The following is a 22678-nucleotide window of genomic DNA, read 5'->3' as shown; positions in this document are numbered from 1 at the left end:
AAAAACTGAATATCTGGAGAGTACAAGCAGAACAAAAAGCTGTTAGCAGCTGGAAGAGACTTATAGCAGGAAGTCAAATTTATTACAAAGTTGATTTTGGACATGCAAAGCTATGTTTAAACTGCTATTTGTTTTTGTGAATATTTAAGAGAGAAATTCTGTTTGGGTTTTTTTTAAGATTTATAGGGGTGAAAAGTCTTGTACAAAGTTGCTGAATGCCAGATGTAAAACCCAGAAGTGGGTAGTAGTAAAAAGTTTCTCTCATGTAGGAGTATTGCTATCTTACAACATGAATGGAGTTGAAATAAAATGTAAACATCAAATAAATTACGAAGGAAGAGTAAAAAGTATTAGGGGAAAGCACGACTCACTTAGGCAAAGACAGAAAATAACACAAGAACAAGGAAGCTTGAGTCCATTAAAGTCTCTTTTTACTATAAATTGTTTGGCTGTTTAACCAAACATTGTGCTCCAGTAACATTAGCGTAATTTCTAAATATTCCTCACTTAAAAGTGAAATTTACGGTGCAGTAAAAACTATTCTTAAAAGCTGCTACGGTTACGGCTCGCTTAAACCACGGACTTTGTTAAACAGGAGGGTGCAGTTCTCACCTATCGACGCCAGATGGCGGTGTTGCAAAGCGAAATCTGCAGAATGATATTTCCAGCCCGTCTTTTCCGCATTGCTGCCGCATCACCTGTCAAAAAAGCTGTGAACATGGCCTCGGCTGTCCTCGGTCGCCTGCTCAGGCTGTCAGCTGTCAGAAACGGCCCCCTCTCACCGCCGAGCCCCTCCACCGTGCCGGGGCGGACCGTGACGCCGAGCCGGAGGGCCGTGTGCACGTCAAGCGGCGCCCTTCTGCCCAAACCCAAGAAGGTGAGAGCAGCGTTTGTTGTTGAGAACATGGCGTGCCATAAAAGAAAGAAGCCCGGTTATGAAATTAACACAGCAGGAAGAGAGAGAGAGAGAAAGAGAGAGTCAACTGTGAATCCTTGAAGGGAGGAATGAGTCTGTAATGAGGTCTGTCTCACAGCTGCCGCTTAATTAAACTAATGAGAGTGTTTTTATGGTGGGGTCGTGTGGCAGACCCCCTTCGGCCTTATCCGGATCGCTCTGGTAGTGGTTCCCTTCTTGTATGTGGGGACTCAGATCAGCAAGAGCTTTGCGGCGCTGCTGGAGGAGCACGACATATTCGTCCCGGAGGACGACGACGACGATGACTGATCAGGTAACTCTGGGTTCCTCTCTGCTCACGTTCAGTCCGATGTGAAGATCCTGAGTTGACCTCTTATGTCTGATTTTCTCTGCAGACGATTGATGTTTTTAGCGCTACCAAGTGTCAGTGAACACCAACGTAGAGAAATGCCTTCCTGGAGGTCCTGTTGCCATCACCCTAAATCACCTCTGCCTGCACTCGTTTCAGGGATTTTGCTCCTATTTGACATACACAGACTGCCGCTACATTTTCCTATCGTACTGTATTTGCATGCACTACAAGAGTCTTAATAAAAAGAAAAATCTAGCAAAACTCAATTGGTTTGAGTGCAGTTACCTTCTGGAAATGAGAACCAAGATGGGTCATTGACAGGATGAGTGTGACCTACAGAGACATGTGGCGTCCAAACATTTTAGCGCAAAGGCAAAAGTAAGGTCTAATCATTCTTGGGACATTGCCACTCTTTAGTAATGTCAATTACTGACATGTTCAAAATTAATTTGTTAGTAAGACCGTGTTAACAGAACTGTGCTTGTATCCCAATGTCACTATTCAACCATTTCCAACTACGTAGATCTTAAAGCCACAACCAACTCCTCTGTGATTAGTAGATTCTTTATGAACTCCAGCTGTTGTACTTCACCCCCAATGTAATTTTCGAGTTAATGGTAAACTGGATCAAACATTTTAACTCCAGGTAGTTCCACTGGTTTTCTAATTAACATACTGACAACCTTTTCAATAAAACTATTTCTGTTGATGGTTTGGATCCACCAAGTCCCAGAAGCACATCCAAGGTCCTGAGTCGGGTCGTACTTGGAATCGTCTCCATATCCATTTCCTCTAACTTTAGGCCTGCCCAATCGTTGGTCTTCGTTCAAGTGCCAGTTTTTAAGCTGGCACTTGAATGAGGATTAAAAAAAAAAAGTTGGCCATTTTAGAGCAATGCCACTTTCAAAACGCAAGTTTGTACTCAAACTAGTAGTGAGTATGAACCAAGAAGCCCCTGCTCCAAAACCCAACAGGTACTCAATTGAATAATCAAAATATCAATTATTTTTACCCTTCTCAATAATCAATGGGAAAATCTTAGCTGCCCTTAAATCAGGGCAACTCTTGTTTCTCTTCAACTTGCTAAGAGACACCTATACAAGTATTATGCACTAGCGGTGCACCGATTGCAGTTTTCTGGTCCTTAACCGATCTTTAAAAAGCTAATTTTGCCTGATGGCAATTTTTCACAGATTTTCAAACCTCTGGGAAGGAGGAAGAGCTCGGTTTCTACTGCAAGTATCAGCTGATCACACAAAATTAAGGAAATGGGGCCAATTTATTGGTGCACCCCTAGTACGCACAGATTCGATCACAAGAGCAAAACAACACTCGCGTTTTAATTTAACTGGATCTTATATGACTCATCGAGACCGAAACAAAACAGGTGGAAGCATGTGAGAGTTAAAGTGTGTATTTACAATAAAGGGGATCATCTTTCACACTGGAAACGAGCAAAGATGGGTCAGAGGTCAGCTACACAGTTCAAGGGTCGTGTCCTTTGTAGAATTTGGACAGGAAGTCTGTCGCTCGAGGCTCTTCGTTCTCATGGAAATAACGCATCACGTGGGTCTTCTGCTTCCAGATGTGGATGGTTTCTTGCAGTTCCATTTTACCCTGCGGTGTGAATGAGATACAGTTCAATGGGACGAACATCTACACCGACTCAGACGTCACCAACATCAACGTTCAAGTCGAGACTGCCTACTAGCTGCATGTTGGGTTGGTGAAGTGTCGCATTTACCTTAATGACCAGCATGTCGATCACGCGGGGGTCCGTGACGTGCCTGTTTCTGTCAAACATCTCCCGCACTTTGTCTCTGCCCTGGCGAGTCGTGATGTCCAGCTGAAACAGTGACACTGCAGACACACAGAGTCAGCTTTATTAAAAGGAAATGACCGCTGCAACAAGTGGAAACGTCAGGATACTGTAATCAACAAAGTTTAGAATCAAAGTCATTCCTAATTTTAAAAAAAAAGAGTTTTTAAAGAGACAGAGGCCAATTTTCAAGGCATTAAATCAGGAAGTCAAATTTTTTAAGTCATATAAACAACTTAATGTAACATGTATTTAATAATGCTATAAAATAGCACTATGTGCCTGGAGAATATATAATACTGCCCCTTTACGTCTTGCTATAGGCTCCAACAAGTTTTTTGCTGACAAAAATAATCTCCACAGTATGATGCTGCCACCATGTCTCATCATGGAGATGGTGTGTAACAGGTGACAAGTCTTCTGCCACACAGAGTTTAGCATGTTTGCTTTGTTTTTTTGTGTGCAAATTTCCACTTGGCATTCCTGTTCTACTTTCTATTGTTTTAACAGTATGATATACCTGTAAGTAATGGCAAGCAGCTCTTGTTTATTCAGATTTAAATGAGATACTGCCAACGCGTCTCCAAAGCTTTAGAAAACCTGAAATGCTGGCGTTCTGGTTTAGGTCCAGTTAACCTCGACAATAATCTAAAGCTCCACAGAGGCACGACCTTGACGCTGCCGCCGCCGTTTCAACACCCGGCTTCCAGCCTCCACGACGGGGCCCACGTACCTGTATTAGGCACCTCACGGTACCAGGCCCGGTACAGCTCCCGAACTCTGCGCTTCGCCTCGTCCAAGTCCCGACTAAGAATGGGTTTCACCACCTTGGCAGCACCAGCTGCTGTTCGAGCCGCGGCCGTGGACGCCATGACAGTTGCTGAAGTTGAAGGCGCTTCCGCTCTTATAGGTTGAAGAAAAGAGCGCAGCTGCCCTCTAGTGGTCAGACAGACTCAATACAAGACACAGCTTGTTTGACTGTCGAGATGAATTGGAAAACAGAAGACGAATAAAGGTAATTTTAGTTATGAAACTCTCCAATACTGTACAAATAATTTGTATTTATTAAAACAAATGACTACTTAGATACTCAAAAGGTTCACGGAAAAAAACATGTATTCCCTGCATAATTTGTTACAACAGAGGATTATTATCGAAAAATGGTAATGGATCATAGCAGGAAGTACTGAAAGACTTTTGTTATTCAGTATCATAAAAAAAAAAGTTAATTGAATGTCAGGTTAGCTTTGGCTCCAGGTTTATTGTTATAAAACGACAAATACCAACGTTAATGCTGATATATTATGTATCCCTATTTTAATGAGACTAAAGTAGATATGTTTGACGATAATACAGTCTGATATTTGGCAAAAACCAAGCACAAATTTAGTGCAAAGACATGGAGGTGGAGAGGTGATGGTTAGGACTTATTCGCAGCCCGGGATCTTAAGTCATCTGCAAAATCCTCCACTAACCTTTTCTAAAGTCAACCGTAAGCCCATCTGTCCAACAGATGACGCTTTTCACAAATGTAAAATCTACAATATAAACGTTGGCAAAGGAATCCATCAAGGAGTTGTGATGGCCTCGTCAAAGTCTGGGCGTTCAAGTTCAGGTGAAGTGCTGTGGTAGGACTTAAAAACAGAGAAAACTGGACAAAAACTACAGAAAAAGCTACTACAAGCTATTGCAATGATTTGTGGTTCATAGAGTGAACTTTTAACAGTTTTGCTATTTTTGATTTTGTTCAATAAATAATGACAATGGAACTTGTTGCGTTTGTACTTACTTGGAGAAGCATTCCCACAGCATGACGCTTCCACATTTCAACCTGAAGTCGGTGTGTTTTAGGGTCATGTTTTATTTAGGCTCATCAGGATGAAGAAGGCTGAACCCAACGACACAAAACACTTTAGATTTTTATTTGCAAAAATACCAACAAAAAAAAAAAAGTATAATTTTTTCTTTCACTTCACAATTTTGCAGTACTTTTTGTGCTAGTCCATACCATAAAATCCCAAGGAAATAAAAGAAAGTTGGAAAAGGTGAACACTTTTGGAAGGCACTGTAGGTACTGATTCACTTTTTTTTTTAAATTGCAACGTTTTTATAGATTTCTAAGGAAGCAACTTTATTGATTCCAAAAATGAGCATAATTTACAAAAACCCTGGAGGCTTTAAATAAGAAAATGCTTTCAAAAAGTAGGTAGTTGCTCTTTTCACAATAGTTCTTTTCAATAAGAAAAGCATATACATATTTATTTTTAAAAAATGGCTCATTGATGCAACACCTGCTATTTGTTGCTGTGGTGGCACAAAGCAGAAAATGCTCATAAATGATAAACGGAGACAGGAAAGTTTGGGATTTCTCCTCCATGGCTTATAAATATTTTGTAGAAATGACAGATTACAGTCAACTTTGTGTAAAGAAGCCTGAGTTTTCCTCAACAATCAGATCAAATTCTCCCATTTAGTCTGCAAGAGTTAGAAATTGTATTCCTTTTCCCATATCAGAATCCCAATGTGTTCTCCAGAAACTCGCTTTTACAAACAAAACAGGAATAAAAATAACAGCAAATACGAAAAAGCTCTTGTTTCTTGAGAAAGTGTACCACCTTTGTAAAAACAGGGGGGAAAAAAAATTAAAACAGTAAGAGTCTGACCTCCGCTTTTAAAATGAAGACGGTACAAACCATCTACAGAGGACGACGAAATATATAAAAACAAAAAACCTCACATATTCCAGTTGTAAGACCAAATGCACATCGATACAAGCTAGCACTCTCAAGAGCAAAACCAAAAGTGAAAAGTGCACTTTTCTTTATTTTGTTTTTTGAAGTACAAATTAAGGCCCAGTGTAATGAAGCCGACAAAACGACTCGTTGGCAAATCGGCTTGAAAGACGCGTTCGAGTTCCGACGCACGGCCGTAAAAGTTCTGCACGGGTATTTCCTTTGGATCCAGCCACCCTGCAGGCTGAAAAACTAAGGTCGGGAACAAAGAAGGGTTGAAATAATAATAATTGGGAAAAAAAAAAAAAAAAAGACTCTAAAGAGTTCCGTCCTTTGCCTGGATTACGGTCCGACTCCAGCCCGGCGGCTAGTCAGTGGTCCAGGCTGTTGCCCAGCTTCTGCCCCTCCTGCAGGGCGGCCATGGCCAGCCTCAGGTGCTCCTTCAGACTCTGAATCTCGCGCTCCGTGCGGCCTCTCATCCCGTTCAGCTCTCCGTGCAGCTCTACATACCGCTCACAGGCCAGCTGCTTTTCCTGCACAACAATGAGCAGAGGAGGGGGAAGGAGAAAAAACAAATTGCGTCATCTACAGAGAGGCCTCAGGCTGCGACAGCGAAGCATTACATCCACAAAAAACCCCAAAAAAACAGCGCTGTGCTTTTTAAATGAGAGTGCCTCTGAGCGGTTTGATGTCTGCATCAAGTTTAACATTGTGGAGTATTTTTCAGAGGTAAACGAAGTGACTGTACCATGTTTAGAAACTGAAGCTCATTCCTGAGACAGCTGATCTCCTTGTGCAGATACTCTATCTCGTTATCTTTCATTCTGAGGAGAACCTGCAAAACAAGAGAGGAGTGTGTTTCTTACTTTTCCACAAACAACCTCCTATGAAATATTAAGGCCAGGCAAAGATTAGTTTTTTTTTTCTTTACTAAAACACAGTCATGACATTACAAGAATACACTCGTAGCAATACAAGAATAAAGTCGTATGAAATAATATATGAATAAAGTCTTAATATCACCAGAATACAGTCTTGATATTAGGAAAATTAAGTAGTAATTTATAAAAACTCCAAGACAAAAACATAAAATAATAATTATCAAAGGTTTTTCTTACTATAAAAAAATATTTCCACAATTTTAAGTTGTTCTTCTAGTAAAATTGCATCTTTATTTCATAAAATAACAAAAACTCCCGCAGCCGTACAACTCACACAAGAGACAGTTAAAGTAAAAGCTGCTTTTCTGTCCTTTCTTTTTTAGAAAAGAAAGTGAGGGGAAAAACAGATTCAGTTTTTTTTAAGCTCCATCACCCAGCTGTAGCTAATTGTATCAAATTTTCCTCCCTCTTGTTCAAACTGTCTCTCTGATAGTTTGGGATGAAAGAAGCGAAGCTCAGTCCACCACAGATGCTGGAGGGCAAACCAAAACCACCATGGTGCTTTCAGGGAAGGTGTTTCAAAACTCCTTTTAAAGCAACTTAAAGCCACACAGAAAGCCCCGTCTCTGACGTTCACCCACAAAACACAAAGCTAAAGCAGATGCAGATGGGTGTTGGTGTGAAGGCTTGCATATTTTCACACCTGCAGACCACATGAAGAGTTTGACTGGCAGTGTGAGGAGGATGCACACAGAAAGCAGTCCGCTTTCAGTTTCCAAAACAACAGTACCTCCAGTTCGCAGGACATCTTGTCTCTGTCGTCCTCTGAGCCTCTATCCGTGAGGGCGGATCGCGTTCGGCTCATTTCGTCCGTCAAGCGGCCCTTCAACTCCTGAAGAACAAAACGCGTGGTCAGGTTTTCAACACAAACACCCGACTTTGTTTCTTTTGTGTCGGAACAGAGCTGCAGCATATGGTGTTAAAAACACATTCGTATCCATCAGGGATTCAAATTAAAATTGGATTTTAATGGAATGTTATGTGACAGACCAACACAAAGTGGTCCATAGTTGTGAATTGGAAGAAAATGATACACGGTTTTCTATTTTATTGTAAATAAAAATCTGAATAATATACATCTGAAAAATATTTTTTACTCTTAATTGGGCAAAATATTAAAAAAAAAAATTAATTTCTATGATATTATTGCTAAAAATATCAGTTACAATTAATCCTCATTTGTCCTCCCCTCTCTCCGCATTAGCTTTAGTGCCGCTAAGTGCATAAAAGTGTGGTAGAGTCCATCCACCATCAAAACTTGCTCCTTGAAATATCATATTCCACCAAATACTTTATTCAATCAGTTTTGTGCGATTGCGATATTGCAAAAAATTTGCTATATTGCGTAGCTCCAACTCAAATCCACCGAATCGATACAAACAACTTTGGACTCTCACCACTCTTTGGATGAAGGCAGCAGGTCTCACTGAATTAGAGGTTGAAGGGCACGGTTTGTGCAGGTTCCACCAACTTAAAGACCACTAAATTAAACTGAAGACTCGAATTACGATAGAAATGTACAAAAGAAAATTGTACAAAAAAAAAAAAATAATTGTACATTTTGGCAGCAGAAATGAGCCAGAGGCGAAACCAAACATCAGCCAGATAACTAATAATAAAAAAAAACAATTAGCTAGCTTTAGCAGCAGCTGGTTACCCATAGCCACAACTGCCTTGAGTAACAAAAGGACATCTTGAAGATGTCTGCGTGTGACTCAAAGTTTCGCAAAAGAAAAAAGAAAATTACTTAGAATATAAAAGATTGAATAGTTTTGCTGCCACAACAAAATTTAAGATATATTTTAGTCCAACTTACAATTTTCAATAAATTTACGACATTTTTAAGGACTGAATTTTAAGACTTTTTACAAATCCGAAGGACATCCTCAAAGTAGACTGAATAAAACAAACAGTTTGAAAACCATGTACCATACCTTCAACTTCACAGTTATACACTATGTTGTGGTGGACTAGTCCATAAAAAACAGATTTGTTCAGGGAATATGGCCATTATTGCATCACATTGCTCCGTGCTACAAGTTTTCCTCTTTGTCTCTCAGTTTTTCACAAATGAAGAGTTGGTTATTTTCAGCTTTGCTGCATGGCTGATCACTTTCGCACGCTGAGCTGCTAACTCACCATGTTTTCTTTCTTCAGCTGCTCCATGTCTCTCTCTCTGTGACTGACTTCCCTTTCTCTCTCGGCGTTTCTCTGCTCCGCTTTGTTCAGCTCCAGACACTTCTGAGAGTAACGCTCCGACAGACCGGCCAGCTCTCTCTGCAAGGCCAGCGTCTCAGCCCTGCAGCGGCGAGTAAGAGAAATTAAAAAAATAAAAAAAAAGAAATGTGAAAATGTAAAGCTACTCATCTCCTATACGCATGGGAAACTGATTCTCCTTATTAAGTAAGACGTTATGCTTAAGTATGAACCAAAATCCTGTTTTCTGAGAGACTCCACTAAACCAGTCTATGAGTAGACAGCAGCAACACTCTCTCTGTCCCTCAAGCCTTTCCTGTAGTAGACATAAAGCTTCTTTGCATCTTGCAACCAATAACCTCAAAAAGAGGAAGAGCTGAAACAAGCTGAAAATGGCCAGCAGTTAAAACAGATTAGCTGTAAAAATGCAGAAACCGCCACTGAACGCTCTTCATGAAGACAGCTAAGAGAAACTCATCCATGACCAAATTTTTCTACATTCCTCTGGAGCCCAGCAGCGTCCAGCGACTACTTTACTAATGGATTTCTTTTAACAAGCAGGGAGTGCCGCGCTCGCCACAAACTCTGCCTCCAAGTACAACTACCAAAAACTGCAACTGAATATTTCGCCAGGAGTGAATGTACATTTATGACCTAGTTCTGCAGAAATGAGATATAACAGAAGCAGATTATAGTGGAAGAATGGGTGTTAATGTTCCACTGGCAGGAGTTCATTCAAGTGTCTTACTGTTGTTGTGTCTGCAGAGTGAGAGAGTCCAACTTCCCGCTGCTCAACCTCCTGACCTTCTCCACCTCTCTCTCCAGCTCCTCTTTGTGTTTCTTCTTCAGAGCATCCATCACTGAAACACAAATACACACTTTTTTTTTCTTTTTTTTTTCCTCCGAAGAGTTTTTGCGGCGCTAGTGGCTCGTATTTTTTCTACAGTAGGCAGACAGGAAGGAGGGTGAGGCGAGAGGGGAAGACATGCGGTAAAGGTCGTCGGGACCGGGAGTCGAACCCGCGACGTCCGCATCGAGGACGCCACTATAAAGCCACTGGAAATCCACTCTTGTCATGAGCTAAAGCAACACCGCCTAAATCTCTCACCATGACCGCCAACAGTTTGAGTCTAGTTATCTGACATGGTCGTGAACATGTTTTTTGAAACAGAAATGTGGCATGTTTTCCAATATTATGAGACATTTTACTCGTATTTTTACGCTCTTACTTTCTGCTGTAGATGTCATTTCACCAGCAAAATGTCCAGTGCCTTGAAAAACTATTCATGCCTCTTGAGCTTTTTCACGTCACTGTACAACTACCAACTTTATTGCGTTTTAATGGGACGCTCTTTTCTTGGTGACCAAGTCACATTTTCCCAAACTTTTCATTTCCACTACGTCTGAATCAATAACAAGACTGCCGAGGAGGGAATTTAGTCACTTGATTGAGTTGTGTTGGAGAAGGGATGCGTGTAAAAGTTGGAAACGGATGGCAGCTTTACAAATAAATGCAAAATGTGTTGCTTAAAATTTGCATTTAACTTCCTTTTTCGTTGAAAGCCCCTAAATAATAAATCTCCTGCAACCAAGTGCCTGCAAAGGTCAGTGAGTTAGGATCTTTTAAAGGGACAAGCATCAGCTGATGACTCAACAAACAAGAAATAAAAATTCACAAAACGTTAATATGCATTGTCCCCGCCAGAGAAACTAAATTAAAACACAATGCCAGCAGTAGCAACTGTTTCAACCAGAACCTGTTGAGTCTCCAGACGCCCGGGGAGAAGAGATCCAGTCGCTTTTGGCAGCGTCTGTGTTTTGGCTTCGGTTGAATGAACAAATAAAATATCAAAATGTCAGATCTCGCGTTGGGCGGCACCGCAGCAAAATACCTTTTTAAAGAAATTTTGATGTTTGCCATTATTAAAATGTACAACATACTAAAGTTATCAGTGGCTAGAAGTTCAAACTCTCAAAAACAAAAGGTTTCAGCTTTAACGGCAAATATTTTGCACAGAATCTGTGACTAACGATTGTTTTAGTAATCGATTATTCGGACGATTAATCGGATTAAAGCATGAGAACGTACTGCAGATTTTTCATGTGTCCACTTAAGTAGTTTTTACACAATGTTAGGAATACGTTAAAAGATACAAAGAAGCAAATGTTTAATTTCCATTTTAAAAAGGATTTTTTTTTTGCCTGAAATGCAATAAATTACATCCCTTTTGTGTATGCTTGATTAGTTATAGATTCCTTACCGATTAATAAATAGATAGTTAAAGGTGTTCAATTGGAAATTTTGGTTTTTACACAGTTTGATCCAGGTGAAGCTAAAAGATATGCCACTTAAGGAGTTAAAAGCGGGACATGTTTTCCACATTAATTGCAAAATATATTCATTTTTGTACAGTTTTGCCTTAATTACTGCTCTGAATGTGTTGTTCTTTTGAGAAAAGGAAGTTTTGAGTCCGTATTCTCTAGTTGACGATTAATTGATTACTAAATTAGTTGGCGTGTATTTCAATAATTGCAATTAATCCAATTAATCGTTTCATCCCTACACGATTGTGTTAAATGTTACAATCTCCAGCTGACTGTGATGACCAGTTGATCGTTGGGATTTAAATATCATCTAAATAAACCTTTAAGACAGTCAGAGGCCGTAGTGAACATGGCAGCGTTCTCTTTGAAGCGTCCTGACCGAGCGACCGACCTCGCGCCGTGTCCCGAGTCTCCTCCAGCAGCAGCCGCTCCTTCTCCGTCTCCAGCTCCCTCATCTGGCGGTCATGCTGCCTCTGCAGCTCCTCCAGCGCGTGTCTGTGGGCGCGCTCCATGGCCGCCAGGCTGCGGCTGCACGGCGCCTCAGTGCTGCAGTCGCCGCCCACACTTCCACCCCTCCCCCTTTCCCGTCCCCCCTGTTGTCGTTTCTCCAGCTGTTGCCTCAGTGACGCCACCTGAGAGAGAGAGAGATGAAAACAGAGGTAAAGCCAGCTGATTTCACACCAGATGGCTGCATAAAAATATATATATATTCACGCTAAGAAGCACATCACAACACGCAAAAACAGAGCAGACTGGCTTTTCAGAAGCATCTTCCACATCAGTTCATTAACACTCCTGAGACCAATCATGAATGCATGTATTTGAACATCCTATGCACATTATTTAAGGTGGAAAATACTTCTGAAAGTAACACACAAGTCAGAAAGTTGTACAAAGAATAAAACGGTTGAAAAAGAATCGCTTTACTTCATCAACGCAGATGAAGGGTTAATTTGCATTTTAGTATCTTTGCAAATTACAGAATCATCTCCACACACTACCTCCCTCTGCAGCGCCTCGTTGGCCGACTGGCTAGACGTCCGCGATCCCATCGACGACAAGGAGCTCGGGTCCTTTAGCGGCATTCGCTCCAACTCGTACCACTTTCTCTCAATCTCGTCGTCCAGGTGGGGCTTCTGGTTCGATCCCACCCCCGAGCCCTTCCGCGACAGAATGGCTTCCCATTGGCTGCTCACGCTCCTCTCCTCTTGCCATTGGCTGTGCTCCCGGCCCTGCCCCTCCCCAGATTCCCGCTGACTGGATGGGAGAGGGGCGGAGGAGGAGGCGGGAACAGGAGACAGTTCTACGTAGTCGAACCTTCGCTCGGCGGGATGGGCCGAGCTCGGGGTCTCTGGCTGGGAGTCGGCGTGGCGCGACGAGGGGCGGCGAGAAGACGGCGGGAAGCGTTTATGGGAGTCCTCCTTGTCGTTGTTCTCCTTGTTGTTGTTGTCGGGTAATCTAATAAAAAACAAATGACAGAACTAAGATTAGAAGTCTTTGACTTTTTTAAAACTAGAATGTTAAAATTTTAGAATAAGGTTGATGGCAAAACACAGATGCAACAAATATAATGCTAGGCAACGGTTTTCATGCCCCTTCAATCTTTTAACAATTTGTCACTCAGCAACCATGAAAGTATTTCATACCCTACAATGCAGTGTAGAGCAGTTTTTTTTATTCATTTTTATTTTTTTATTCTTTTTTATAAATACATACATTTGTACTTCTGAGTCAATAACTTATAGCATGTGTCAAACTCAAGGCCCAGGGGCCCAATCTGGCCCACTGTAGCTTTTTATGTGACCCTCTAGACACCAAATTACATCAATAAGTCCCTCCAGTTTTTCGCAAGTCTGCAAAATTCCCACAAAATTCCCACAAAATCAGCAGATCCCCACTTTTTTTTTACTGCAAAGTTTTCTCAGCGTTGGCCAAAAACATTGAGTTTAAGTGACTGCTGCCTCAGCCTTACTGGATGTCAAGTTGTAGTTCGTGACCGATACGGCGATTAAGAAAAATTAAACCTTAACATCTAACATTAGCTCAAATATTGTAAGATTTCCTTACAAATATTTCTAATTTAGAACTACAAAATCTGTCACAACATCCTGGATGGACTGATCAGCGTGAAAAGATGATTAATATTTAATTTTGAGAAACACTTATTGAATGTTGAAACAACCAGCTATATATTAATATTTTAACAGTTTTGTGGATTTTATCAATACATTCTGACACAACCGGCCCTTTAAGAACATTATGATTTTTTATTTGGCCCAAAATGAAAATTAGTTTGACACCTCTGACTTACAGAATCAACTTTTGCTGCTATTACAGCTGCAAGACTTCTTGGTTATAATATTTTTGCCTAAACGTTTTTTGAAAATAACTCCGTCCGACAGGACAGAGAGGATCTAAAGGTTAACTGTGGTGTTTGACTCAGTTCAGATGGATTTAGGCCTAACACATGAATATGCATGCATATGTACGTTTAGATTTGTTTGCTGTTTACTAAGATTTTATCCATCTCTAACAAGCTTCATGACTGCTCTGCATTTAGCCACATCCATTTCACATTTAAACGCTACATCACCTCACAACTGCGAACAAAACTTCGTACAACTTCCTCTTAAAGCTAGCTCTCCTCTTACCCGAATTCCCCAAAGGCCATAATTGCTTAATGCACAAAATGTACTGGTCAATTCGGCCACGTTGCCCGTTCGTACCCTGATTTTATCTCTCCTTACTTACTGCATCCTTTTGAAATATTAGAAATGATGACCACAAACCAAACTTAAAACAAATGAGATGTTGCATTCACCAGATTTGCTGGAACTTACTGCGTGAGGTCAGGAGAGCTGCTGGGCCGGATAGATTTCTTTAAAACCTCGATCCAGTTTCGTCTGATCCCGGCCGTCATGGCCGACAGAGTGAAAACAGCCTCCCGAGTCTGCGGCACGACAGGGGCGAGAAGTAAAAAGATACGGGTGAGATGGAGATGACAAACAGGACAAGAGGTGCAACGTAGAAAACGGAAGAAATATGTGGTTAAAGTTGATGAGGACAGTTTGAAGAGGAAGAAGAAAACAGAAGCATGCTGTCTTAAAGAGCGCTTGACCACCGACAGACTTTCACCTGAATCTGAAAGCCATAGTTCTTCTCCACGTCGAACTCAGACACCTTCAGGCAAGATTTCAGGTCAATTTCTCCATCCAGGTCGTCTTTCTGTGCAGGGAAACAAGTCGCCTTGTCAAACCAAAACCACATTTATTTACTCCAACATGCTAACTGCTAACATTTTCGACTAAGAACAACAGAACATGCCTCCTCTGCAGTCGAGTCTCTGTAATATTTCAGCCCAGCGTCTGTCAAAACAAACCAGTGCTTCTTCCACTAAGGACAGAAAAAGTAAACCAAGTTAAAGAAAGCAAGAAAAGAAAAATAAAGTGACACTAGGAGGAATATCTCACCTCTCCGCAGTCGTCCAGTTTTGACATCCATCCCTTTTTGAAGTTCAAGAGGTCGGGCTGCAAACAGGAGGGCAGAGCGTCAGTTTCGTTACCCTTCGTTTGAACGCAGCAGTTTACAGGAAGGAAACACGAACGTCTTTGTGTGTCAGCGCCATTCATGTGATCAGCCGCGCATTAAAAGAGCAAGTCAGAGTAGGTTTCACACGTAAGGAGACAAAAAGAGAATAGAAGAAAGAGAGGGGATGACACAAAGAAAAACACAAGCCCGTGTCAAAGGACGGTGCGCGCTCAATGCGTCCACACCTCCGCAGGTTTACTCCATTATTGTAGTAAAACATAATAGCGTGCAGACTCATGCAGCCACAAAGGACGTCAGCTAGTTTCCAGGAGAGGAGTTCACCTTTTAATCAAAAATAGTTCTTGTCTAACTGTCCTTTAAGCATTGACATGGTGGTAAAACCAGTGTGTGCTATGATCAGGCCAGACAGCCTGATGCTGCTGCTGCACACACACTGATCCGCTTGAGTGGTTTCACGTCAGCGTGTTGTTTACTAAACACACTGCTGCTCAGCTGCAGTGCGCCGCAGCAGCCTCCGCTTTTGCTTTCCACCCCCAAAGCGCAGGACGAGAAAACATGTGCAGGGGGCCTCAGAGCAGCGACGGTCCCAGATTAAGATTAGGCAACATCCATTCATCCTGCTCCTTATCGCTCTCCAACATTCCTCAGTTCAAATCTCCTCGGATTACTCACGCCGTTTTCTGCAGAACTTGCACTCCTGGCCGTCTGCTTATCTTGTTGCACTTAGGCTTTTGTTTGATTTGTTTGGCCCCCTGCTGTTACCCACTGCGCCTCGCAAAGGTATTCACAAACCTTTTTAAGTGCTTTTTTAACTTTAGTGTATTTTATTTGGTAGACCAAGAGAAAGAAGTGCAGATTAATGAAGTGGAAACATTATAATACATGGATTTCACATTAATAACAATTGGATTCTATAATTACTTTGAATTCAGCCTCTTTTACCCCAACACCCGAAATAAAAACCAGCACAACTTTCAAAAGTCATCGAGTTAAACTCCGCTCAGATGAGACTAAAATTACATTTATTGATCAACCAATACTATTAGTGGAGAAAAACTAACAATGCATATGAACAGACAATCCCCACAATGAAACGGCACAGTTAAAATGATCAAATCAAACTAACAATCTGTGGTCAGACAGATACTCTGCAAGATAACTTTAAGGTCAGATATGATTAAGAAAAAGAACTTTAGATGTGTAAAGCTAATAATAAAAAAAACATATCCCAAAAGACTTTCTTAGCTCTACAAAGTATAAAAGAGGAATCTCATCAGACTAGTCCTCTTCCACCATTAAGTCACGTCTTTAGTCAGTTGGCTTAAAGGAATCAGAATAAGAGGATCTGGATACAAATTTATGCTTTACTTTCTTAGAATTTTAGTGGTAAGCCTGCCGCACTAGCAATAAATCAGTTAATCGCACAATAAATTAAAACAAACTCAATAATTTCAATTTGCATGATTTATCGTTTCTCTTTCTTTCTACCAAAAACTGGATGACAAAAGTCTCCAGTCTGGCACATTAGTCTCTGTTTTGTTTACAAAGGCTTCATAATTTACTTTCCTTGTTGTTTTTGTTGTTCTGTTTATTTAAAATATTTTCCAGTTCAAGCATGAAATGTTCACTAGACCTTTGAGAGCGCGTTCCTGCATTATTACACCATTACAAAGAGAAAAATAGTCTCAAAACAACCGTAATATTATTTATTACAATAACTTCTGGGACAATTTATCATCCGGTAAAATTGGTTATGGTCACAGGCCTAGTAACTGGTAAAGAAAAAAAAAAATACAGTTCACTATTATGCTTTGGTTTGTGTTGGTTTAATTAAAGAAAGCGTACACTAATGTTGGTAGCTGTATTATGGCAAAATGTGAAAAAGTAAAGCACTAACTTCTGAGCTTTGTCATCTATAAATCAAATTTCTTGTTCACAATTCCTTTTAATATTCCTACACACCACAGCGCCACCTAGCCATCCGTCCAACTGATTCTCTTTCATTCAACAAATTTCACCACTTGACGTCTGCAAACAGCCTGCGTAGAACAAATACAATGTTTTCCTCATTATCATATGCCTTGATAATATTTGTGAACTTTTTAGACAACTCTTACACTTTGAGTAAGCCACAATGGCAGCAAAACGGCTGCAGGGCAAAAAATGCTAAAGGAAACCTGAGCCGCACAAACTAAAATGTTTTTGTGCGCGTTCTCTCTCTCAGCAATAAAGTGAAACTACCAAAAGGTGCAACTCATGACGTGTCAACGCTCATCATAAATTTATTTCACGACTAGTCCACACTTGCCTATATGCCGGGTCAGGAAGCAGATGGCGGAAGAAGCATATTTTAGGAATAACCCCAACGCTTCCAGTGGTCATGTGCGTGCAGGTTCTGCTCACATAGGAGGAAAACGGGTCGGAAAAATAACTCCAGCTTACAGAGACGTCATGCACTCTTCCTGACCCCTCTATCCTGTCACTATAAAGGAGTATTGTCTCGGCCGTTTTGTCCTGAAGGCTCGGCTAAATAGGTTACCTCTGCGCACAATGAGAACAGGAGGATCCAAATGAACGCTCATTGTGATGACAGTTCCTGGATTACTGTGGGTCGGAGAGCCAATACTTCTTGATTGCTTTTTTTTTAAAAGCAGCTTATCGGGTTTCCATGACTGTGTGGAAAACATATTGGTAATAGAGAAACAACAGCTCATCATAACAATCATTCTGGATTTCACTAAGTTGTTATGTTGGTCTGTTGTTTTTACATGATTCCTGTCATGTTTTACTTCCAGGTCAATTTGCCCCTTTGCTAATTCACAACCAAGCAAGTTTGTCGCTTAATTTAATTTTAAATTGATTTCTAAAAACTTCATTATTCCTGGAAATTTGTTTTTTTTTGTTCATCAATCTTGGATATTTAAAATGTCTTCCAGTACCAGTGTTAAATATTAATTAGATATTTAATTAGAATTTAAAGTTTATTGATCCTTAATGATAATGTGTTTTAGCATCATTATGCCATTGTCATTCTATTACTTGGAAAAAGGTCTCAAAACAACATTATTATAATCTATCGCAATAACTTCAGGTTCAATTCATCGTTCAGCAAAATTTGTTATTGCGACAGGCGCCTGTTCAGGGTGGCTGATGATAAGTGAGATGTTTTACTGTCAAATTTTTATATTTTCTGCTACTTGTCAAAGTTGGGAACACATTTCATGAACCGTGTCAATGTTTGCCAGTAGGTCAAGAAGTATTAGTGGATTTCTTTTAAGAGATCTACTAAGAAATCATCTGTTCGTCTACAAGGTCGCACTAATGTCAAAAGTTTCATGTGGAAGTTGCCACACTGAGAAGATTTGAAAGTTAGCTTTTTCAGTTTTAAAGGTGCAAGACGGTTGTTAGAAGGAAACTATTTTCTACTGAGGCGCGCTACACGAGAAGATGACAGCTGATAATAGGAAGCTAGAGTTTTACAGTAAATTTGCTCTATTTTATCTTTTTGACGGGTCTATGAAATGTTGTCAGGCTTTTGACAATCTCACGGTTAAGACTGCTAACGACAGTGAGTACAGATGGAGACAGATGCTAGCAATGCTAATCACAATCATGATAATCGATGCCAACGGCTAACAGATAACTAAAGGAGTATTTTCCAAACAAGAATAAAGCAGAACAAAGGTGGGATTTATTTCAAATCGCAAAAGGTGCATTCTCCTGTTTCTACAAGACAAAAAGGAGCATGTTCACAAACAGATATATTCATGCTTGTGAACATTTCATAAAACGCAAACTGTCATAAGTGGAAATAGACTGTTATTTACTGCATTTAAACATGCAGCCGCCATATTGGATTTTGTGTTCAGGGCTGCAAAAGAACATCTGGGAATTGGGAATATGTTTCTGATGAACATTCAGATTTAAGTCACTCCTTTAAAATGGCTGTAATGTATATTAAACCTAATTCATATTTGATTTCAAAGATGCTGTTAGCTTATCAAATATATGCTCCTGATTTGACCTAGAAGTCTGTTGAAAGTCTTACTGACATATCTAGCATAAACGATCCGCGGCAGACGGCTTAATTTCGTACACAAATATGTTAGGTTCGTAACGCTCAAAGCTACAGAGGTACGAAACGGCGAAGGGACGAAGTGCCCACCACCCACTCCTAAAGGCCAGAGGAAAACACGGAGCGTGTGTCACAGCTGGTCGTGAATCCTGTCAGACTGTACGTGCTAATAAAACGTCCTGCTACTGTAAACAAATGGAGGGTAAATAAAGGAAAGAAACGCAAAAGTATTTCGCCCCCGCCACTCAAACTGAGCCGTGCGAAAACAAAAGCCACTTCGATAAACTTTTAACACACCCTCTCTGCGTTAAACCAATGCTTAACAGAAAAAGGCAGCTAGCTACAAGGAGCTAAAAGAGCACCAACGTTTTATGAAAGTTAGCTAAACACGGCTAACGTCACGGCAAACGTTTAGTTCATTTATATTAATTCAGGAAGGAAAGACAGACAGGAAAACACAAACTGCTTTAAGCATAGACGTGTTTTAGGAGGCTACAACTTACCGTCATGATAACAGGATCCAGAAAGTTTAAAAATATATATATATATATATAAAAACGGAAACGTGTTTAATCCTCGCAAGAAAAACTTTTCTTTCTCGTCTCAGCTAAGCGTCTCGTGCAGAAAGCACCTTACGGTCTCGCGCACGTCACGCAAATTCAGATAAAACCCCGCCATGACCATTCATCCACATTTTTAACTCCAGCCAAAGTGCCGTAATCTTCCCACGACGATACTGGCCGTGGTCTGAGAGAAAGGGGGCGAATTTGTCCCGCTAAATGTGGATTAAATGCTCCAATTCAGGTGGAACCATGTCTAAACTTTTCTGATACGCGGGGGGGAGAGATCCTTCCTTCAGCTCAATGCGTCGTTACTCGCTGCTCTCTGTCTCTGTCCTGTCTGCCACTTCCTGGGCGGATCCGCAATGCTCGTTTAAGAAAACACGCAGACCCCAGTGTTGTATCTGTGAGAAATGGATTAGAGGGACCCTCATGACGGAGGGAAAGAGTTGGAGGGGGCGACCAAGCCTTGTAATAATGTTTTAATCCAGATGAAGTCTACTAAAAAAAACCCCATTATCACTGCAAGAAAATGTGTTCAACTAGCAGTCGTCACAGCAGCGATACATCTTCCTGACAAGGAAGATCAGTAATCATCTCTTTTCACACGCACAGAACAGACCAAGCCACATTTTCCTGATAGCCTAAGCTTGGAATCGAAGTGGCACTCCCCCCCTCTAAAATCCACCCTCTGTAGCTACTGGTTTCATTTCAGGAATTTCAACACATGCCCCAGCAGACCACAACTGACAAAACTCAAGTCAGTCTTATGAAATGACTGTAGGGTGTAGGTAAGGCCTACAGACACACAACAAACAGCTGCTAAACGGGAGCATAACGTGAAGCTACGGTAGCAATTAAATCTAAAAATAAATACAAATATGTAAGACCATGAGTGAATATTGCAGAAAGATGATGTGTACTTAAACAAGCTAGAAGCCAAAATAATGTTCTAGAGAGTGCAGGATTATTTCATGCATAACAACAATTAGAGATAGACAAAAAGAAAAAGCTTAACTGTTCGTATGCTTCAACAGAGGTGACTCAGACATTAACTTTCAACATGCGGGCTGTAGCACCTACCTGCATTTCTTCCGATCTGTGATGATTACTTTTCCACAAACAGCCCTCATCTGCCGTGGGACTGCCTGATCTCTGGATAAGAGTGGCTTGCAGTTACAAAAATAATCAATGTCTGACCAAACAAACACAGAAAGTCATCACACAGCTCCACGTTCTCAGGCATATGGGAAAGATGTGGGTTAAGCATTAACACACTTTGGGGGTGGGGGGGTGGGTGGAATAACAATGCTCAAGTTCAGTTGCACTGCTGTGGATTATGTTGAGCAAAAGGAAGGACGCATTACACAGTGGGATTCAAAAACTTATTCCAAAACTAATCGCATCCACTGTTCTCCTGCTGGACTGAGGCTCGCTAAAGTATTCATACGTCCTATTACAGATTGGACATGTCGTGCTATGAATTCCTTCTGACCAGCCATAGACACTGGCTGCAGAATAATTTTTTAAAGCAACTTACGGTGATATTACTGCCTGCATTCAAATGCAACCAATGAAGCTTTTTACTTTGAAAGTGTCATCCCGTGTGCCTACACTGGGATGAAGAAACAAGAGACAGAGATAAGCTCCAGCTTAAATATGCGTTCCTTTATACAACACACAGAAAGAAAGAACATCAGGTGTCCACCTATCGTCCCCACTCACTCTGCCTGCAGCTAATTCCGACTCAGTAACGTTCAGCCAGACGTGTATACTCTTCGGAGTCATCTGGTTTGTCTGTTTAACTTATTACTAGCTTGTCAGGTTACCTGGACAAAAGGTATGTAGTTGAGGGTTTGCTAACATGAAAGTTTGGGTTGTGGCAGCGCAACCAATGAGTCTGGAGAATTCCCAATGGTTAGCTTAAAACTTTAAAATGTTTGCAGCAACAACTCCATTATTATGATTACAGTAATGGTTATGAAAATCTGGCCTTTGTTCGATTTTGAGTTATGCGGTCTTGACTATAACATCAGTCCAAAGTCTTTGGAATTCTCTAGCAAGTTTTCTTCCAGGATTTCTCTTTATTTAGGCCCATTCAGCTTGTCATTAACTCTAACAAGCTTATATTATCCCTTAACATAACTCACAAGCAGCCTACCTGCAGTGATGTGGTGGAGTGAGCTCGAGATAGATATCCACTGCCCCCATAGTGCCAGTCTTTATCTGTATCGCCAGGATCATCCCACTCTATGGAGGGATGCCTGCTCAGAGAGTGGCTGAAATGGCACAAACACATAAGATATGAAAGGTGGAGTCAAAGTAAAGTTAGCTCCAGTTTGGCTCAAAAATGTAGTGGCCTTACCCCCTACAAGGATTAAACACAAACTGTTTATCTTTCATCTCTGTGTGTCTGTCGTGAGTCTGACCTGGCTGGTTTAAACAGTTCCTGTCTTCGGACAGGCTGATGACTCTGTGGCTGTCCAATGTGGCCCGGTCCCTCCTTCTGATGGATCATTTTGACCTTTGGCAGGTCAGCCATCGCAGCGTACTCCTCCCTGTTCCGTCCTGTTGATCCCTCAGAGAGCCGGCCTGACTCAGAAGACTCCATGGAGCTTTGCGAGGAGGTGTGGGTCTGAATGTGTATCTGCGGTGGAGGAGAAGGGCTCCGTGTACGGTGAGAGGACCTCTTGTCATGAGGAGGGGGATGGTGATCATCGTGGCCATGTCTACCATCCCTAGATCTCATGCTGCCAGAGGTCCTAGATGTTTCCAAAGTAATGTAGGCAGCTCTGTTGTTACTTGTGGTTTGTCTAGATGGTGAGGCAGATCGAGATACAGAGGAGCTGCGGACTGAATGTGTAGATCCACGCCATGAGTTTGATGAAGAATGGGAGTCATACTTTGTTTCATTATTTGTGTTTTTACTCTTAAATGAAACACTGGAGTCTCCTTTGGTGGCACTTCTGAGAATTGAGTACCCTAGGGGGTCAATATTGCCTTTTCTTGAAGGAGAGGGGGAGCGGCTGGTGTGTAGATTCTTGCTGTTAAATGAGCTGCCAGTTCGCATATTTCCAGATGAGTGATAGTCAGAAGCATCATAGCTTCCCCTCAGAGTCAAAGAACTGTTGCTATCACGGCTTCTGACAAAGCTGGTAAACTCAGTTTTATGTCGTTGAGACTGAGAAGGAGCATGGAAGTTTTGCCTTGAAG

At 41.2% G+C, this 22678-nt stretch overlaps 3 protein-coding genes across 4 annotated transcripts; 1 reads left to right on the top strand and 2 right to left on the bottom strand.

Annotated features, from left to right (window-relative positions):
* Nucleotides 1–654: 654 nt before the first annotated feature.
* Nucleotides 655–1534, top strand: smdt1a (single-pass membrane protein with aspartate-rich tail 1a). Its single transcript, XM_028041996.1, has 3 exons — nt 655–877; nt 1088–1229; nt 1312–1534. The coding sequence occupies exons 1-2, from the start codon at nt 656–658 to the stop codon at nt 1223–1225; spliced, it is 360 nt and encodes a 119-aa protein (XP_027897797.1). The 5' UTR covers nt 655; the 3' UTR covers nt 1226–1229; nt 1312–1534.
* A 1132-nt stretch (nt 1535–2666) lies between these two features.
* Nucleotides 2667–4009, bottom strand: ndufa6 (NADH:ubiquinone oxidoreductase subunit A6). Its single transcript, XM_028041997.1, has 3 exons — nt 3821–4009; nt 3013–3128; nt 2667–2885 (listed from the first exon to the last, which is right to left on the bottom strand). The coding sequence occupies exons 1-3, from the start codon at nt 3957–3959 to the stop codon at nt 2754–2756; spliced, it is 387 nt and encodes a 128-aa protein (XP_027897798.1). The 5' UTR covers nt 3960–4009; the 3' UTR covers nt 2667–2753.
* Nucleotides 4010–5180: 1171 nt separating this feature from the next.
* triobpb (TRIO and F-actin binding protein b) lies at nt 5181–22229 on the bottom strand. Of its 2 annotated transcripts, XM_028041985.1 has the most exons (14): nt 21895–22229; nt 21627–21744; nt 20549–20620; nt 14752–14808; nt 14606–14674; nt 14417–14506; nt 14122–14231; nt 12283–12739; nt 11673–11913; nt 9705–9816; nt 8900–9059; nt 7491–7592; nt 6568–6654; nt 5181–6352 (listed from the first exon to the last, which is right to left on the bottom strand). In XM_028041985.1, the coding sequence occupies exons 1-14, from the start codon at nt 22212–22214 to the stop codon at nt 6191–6193; spliced, it is 2157 nt and encodes a 718-aa protein (XP_027897786.1). In that variant the 5' UTR covers nt 22215–22229; the 3' UTR covers nt 5181–6190. The 2 variants fall into 2 exon arrangements, with proteins under 2 accessions (XP_027897786.1, XP_027897787.1); XM_028041986.1 differs by lacking the exons at nt 20549–20620; nt 21627–21744; nt 21895–22229 and adding an exon at nt 19409–19815.
* Between the last annotated feature and the right edge of the window lie 449 nt (nt 22230–22678).

The sequence above is a fragment of the Xiphophorus couchianus genome, chromosome 16 (genome assembly GCF_001444195.1).
Source record: "Xiphophorus couchianus chromosome 16, X_couchianus-1.0, whole genome shotgun sequence".
Lineage (NCBI taxonomy): Eukaryota > Metazoa > Chordata > Actinopteri > Cyprinodontiformes > Poeciliidae > Xiphophorus > Xiphophorus couchianus.
The sequence above is the reverse complement of the archived record's forward strand: the minus strand, read 5'-3'. Positions and strand labels throughout refer to the sequence as shown.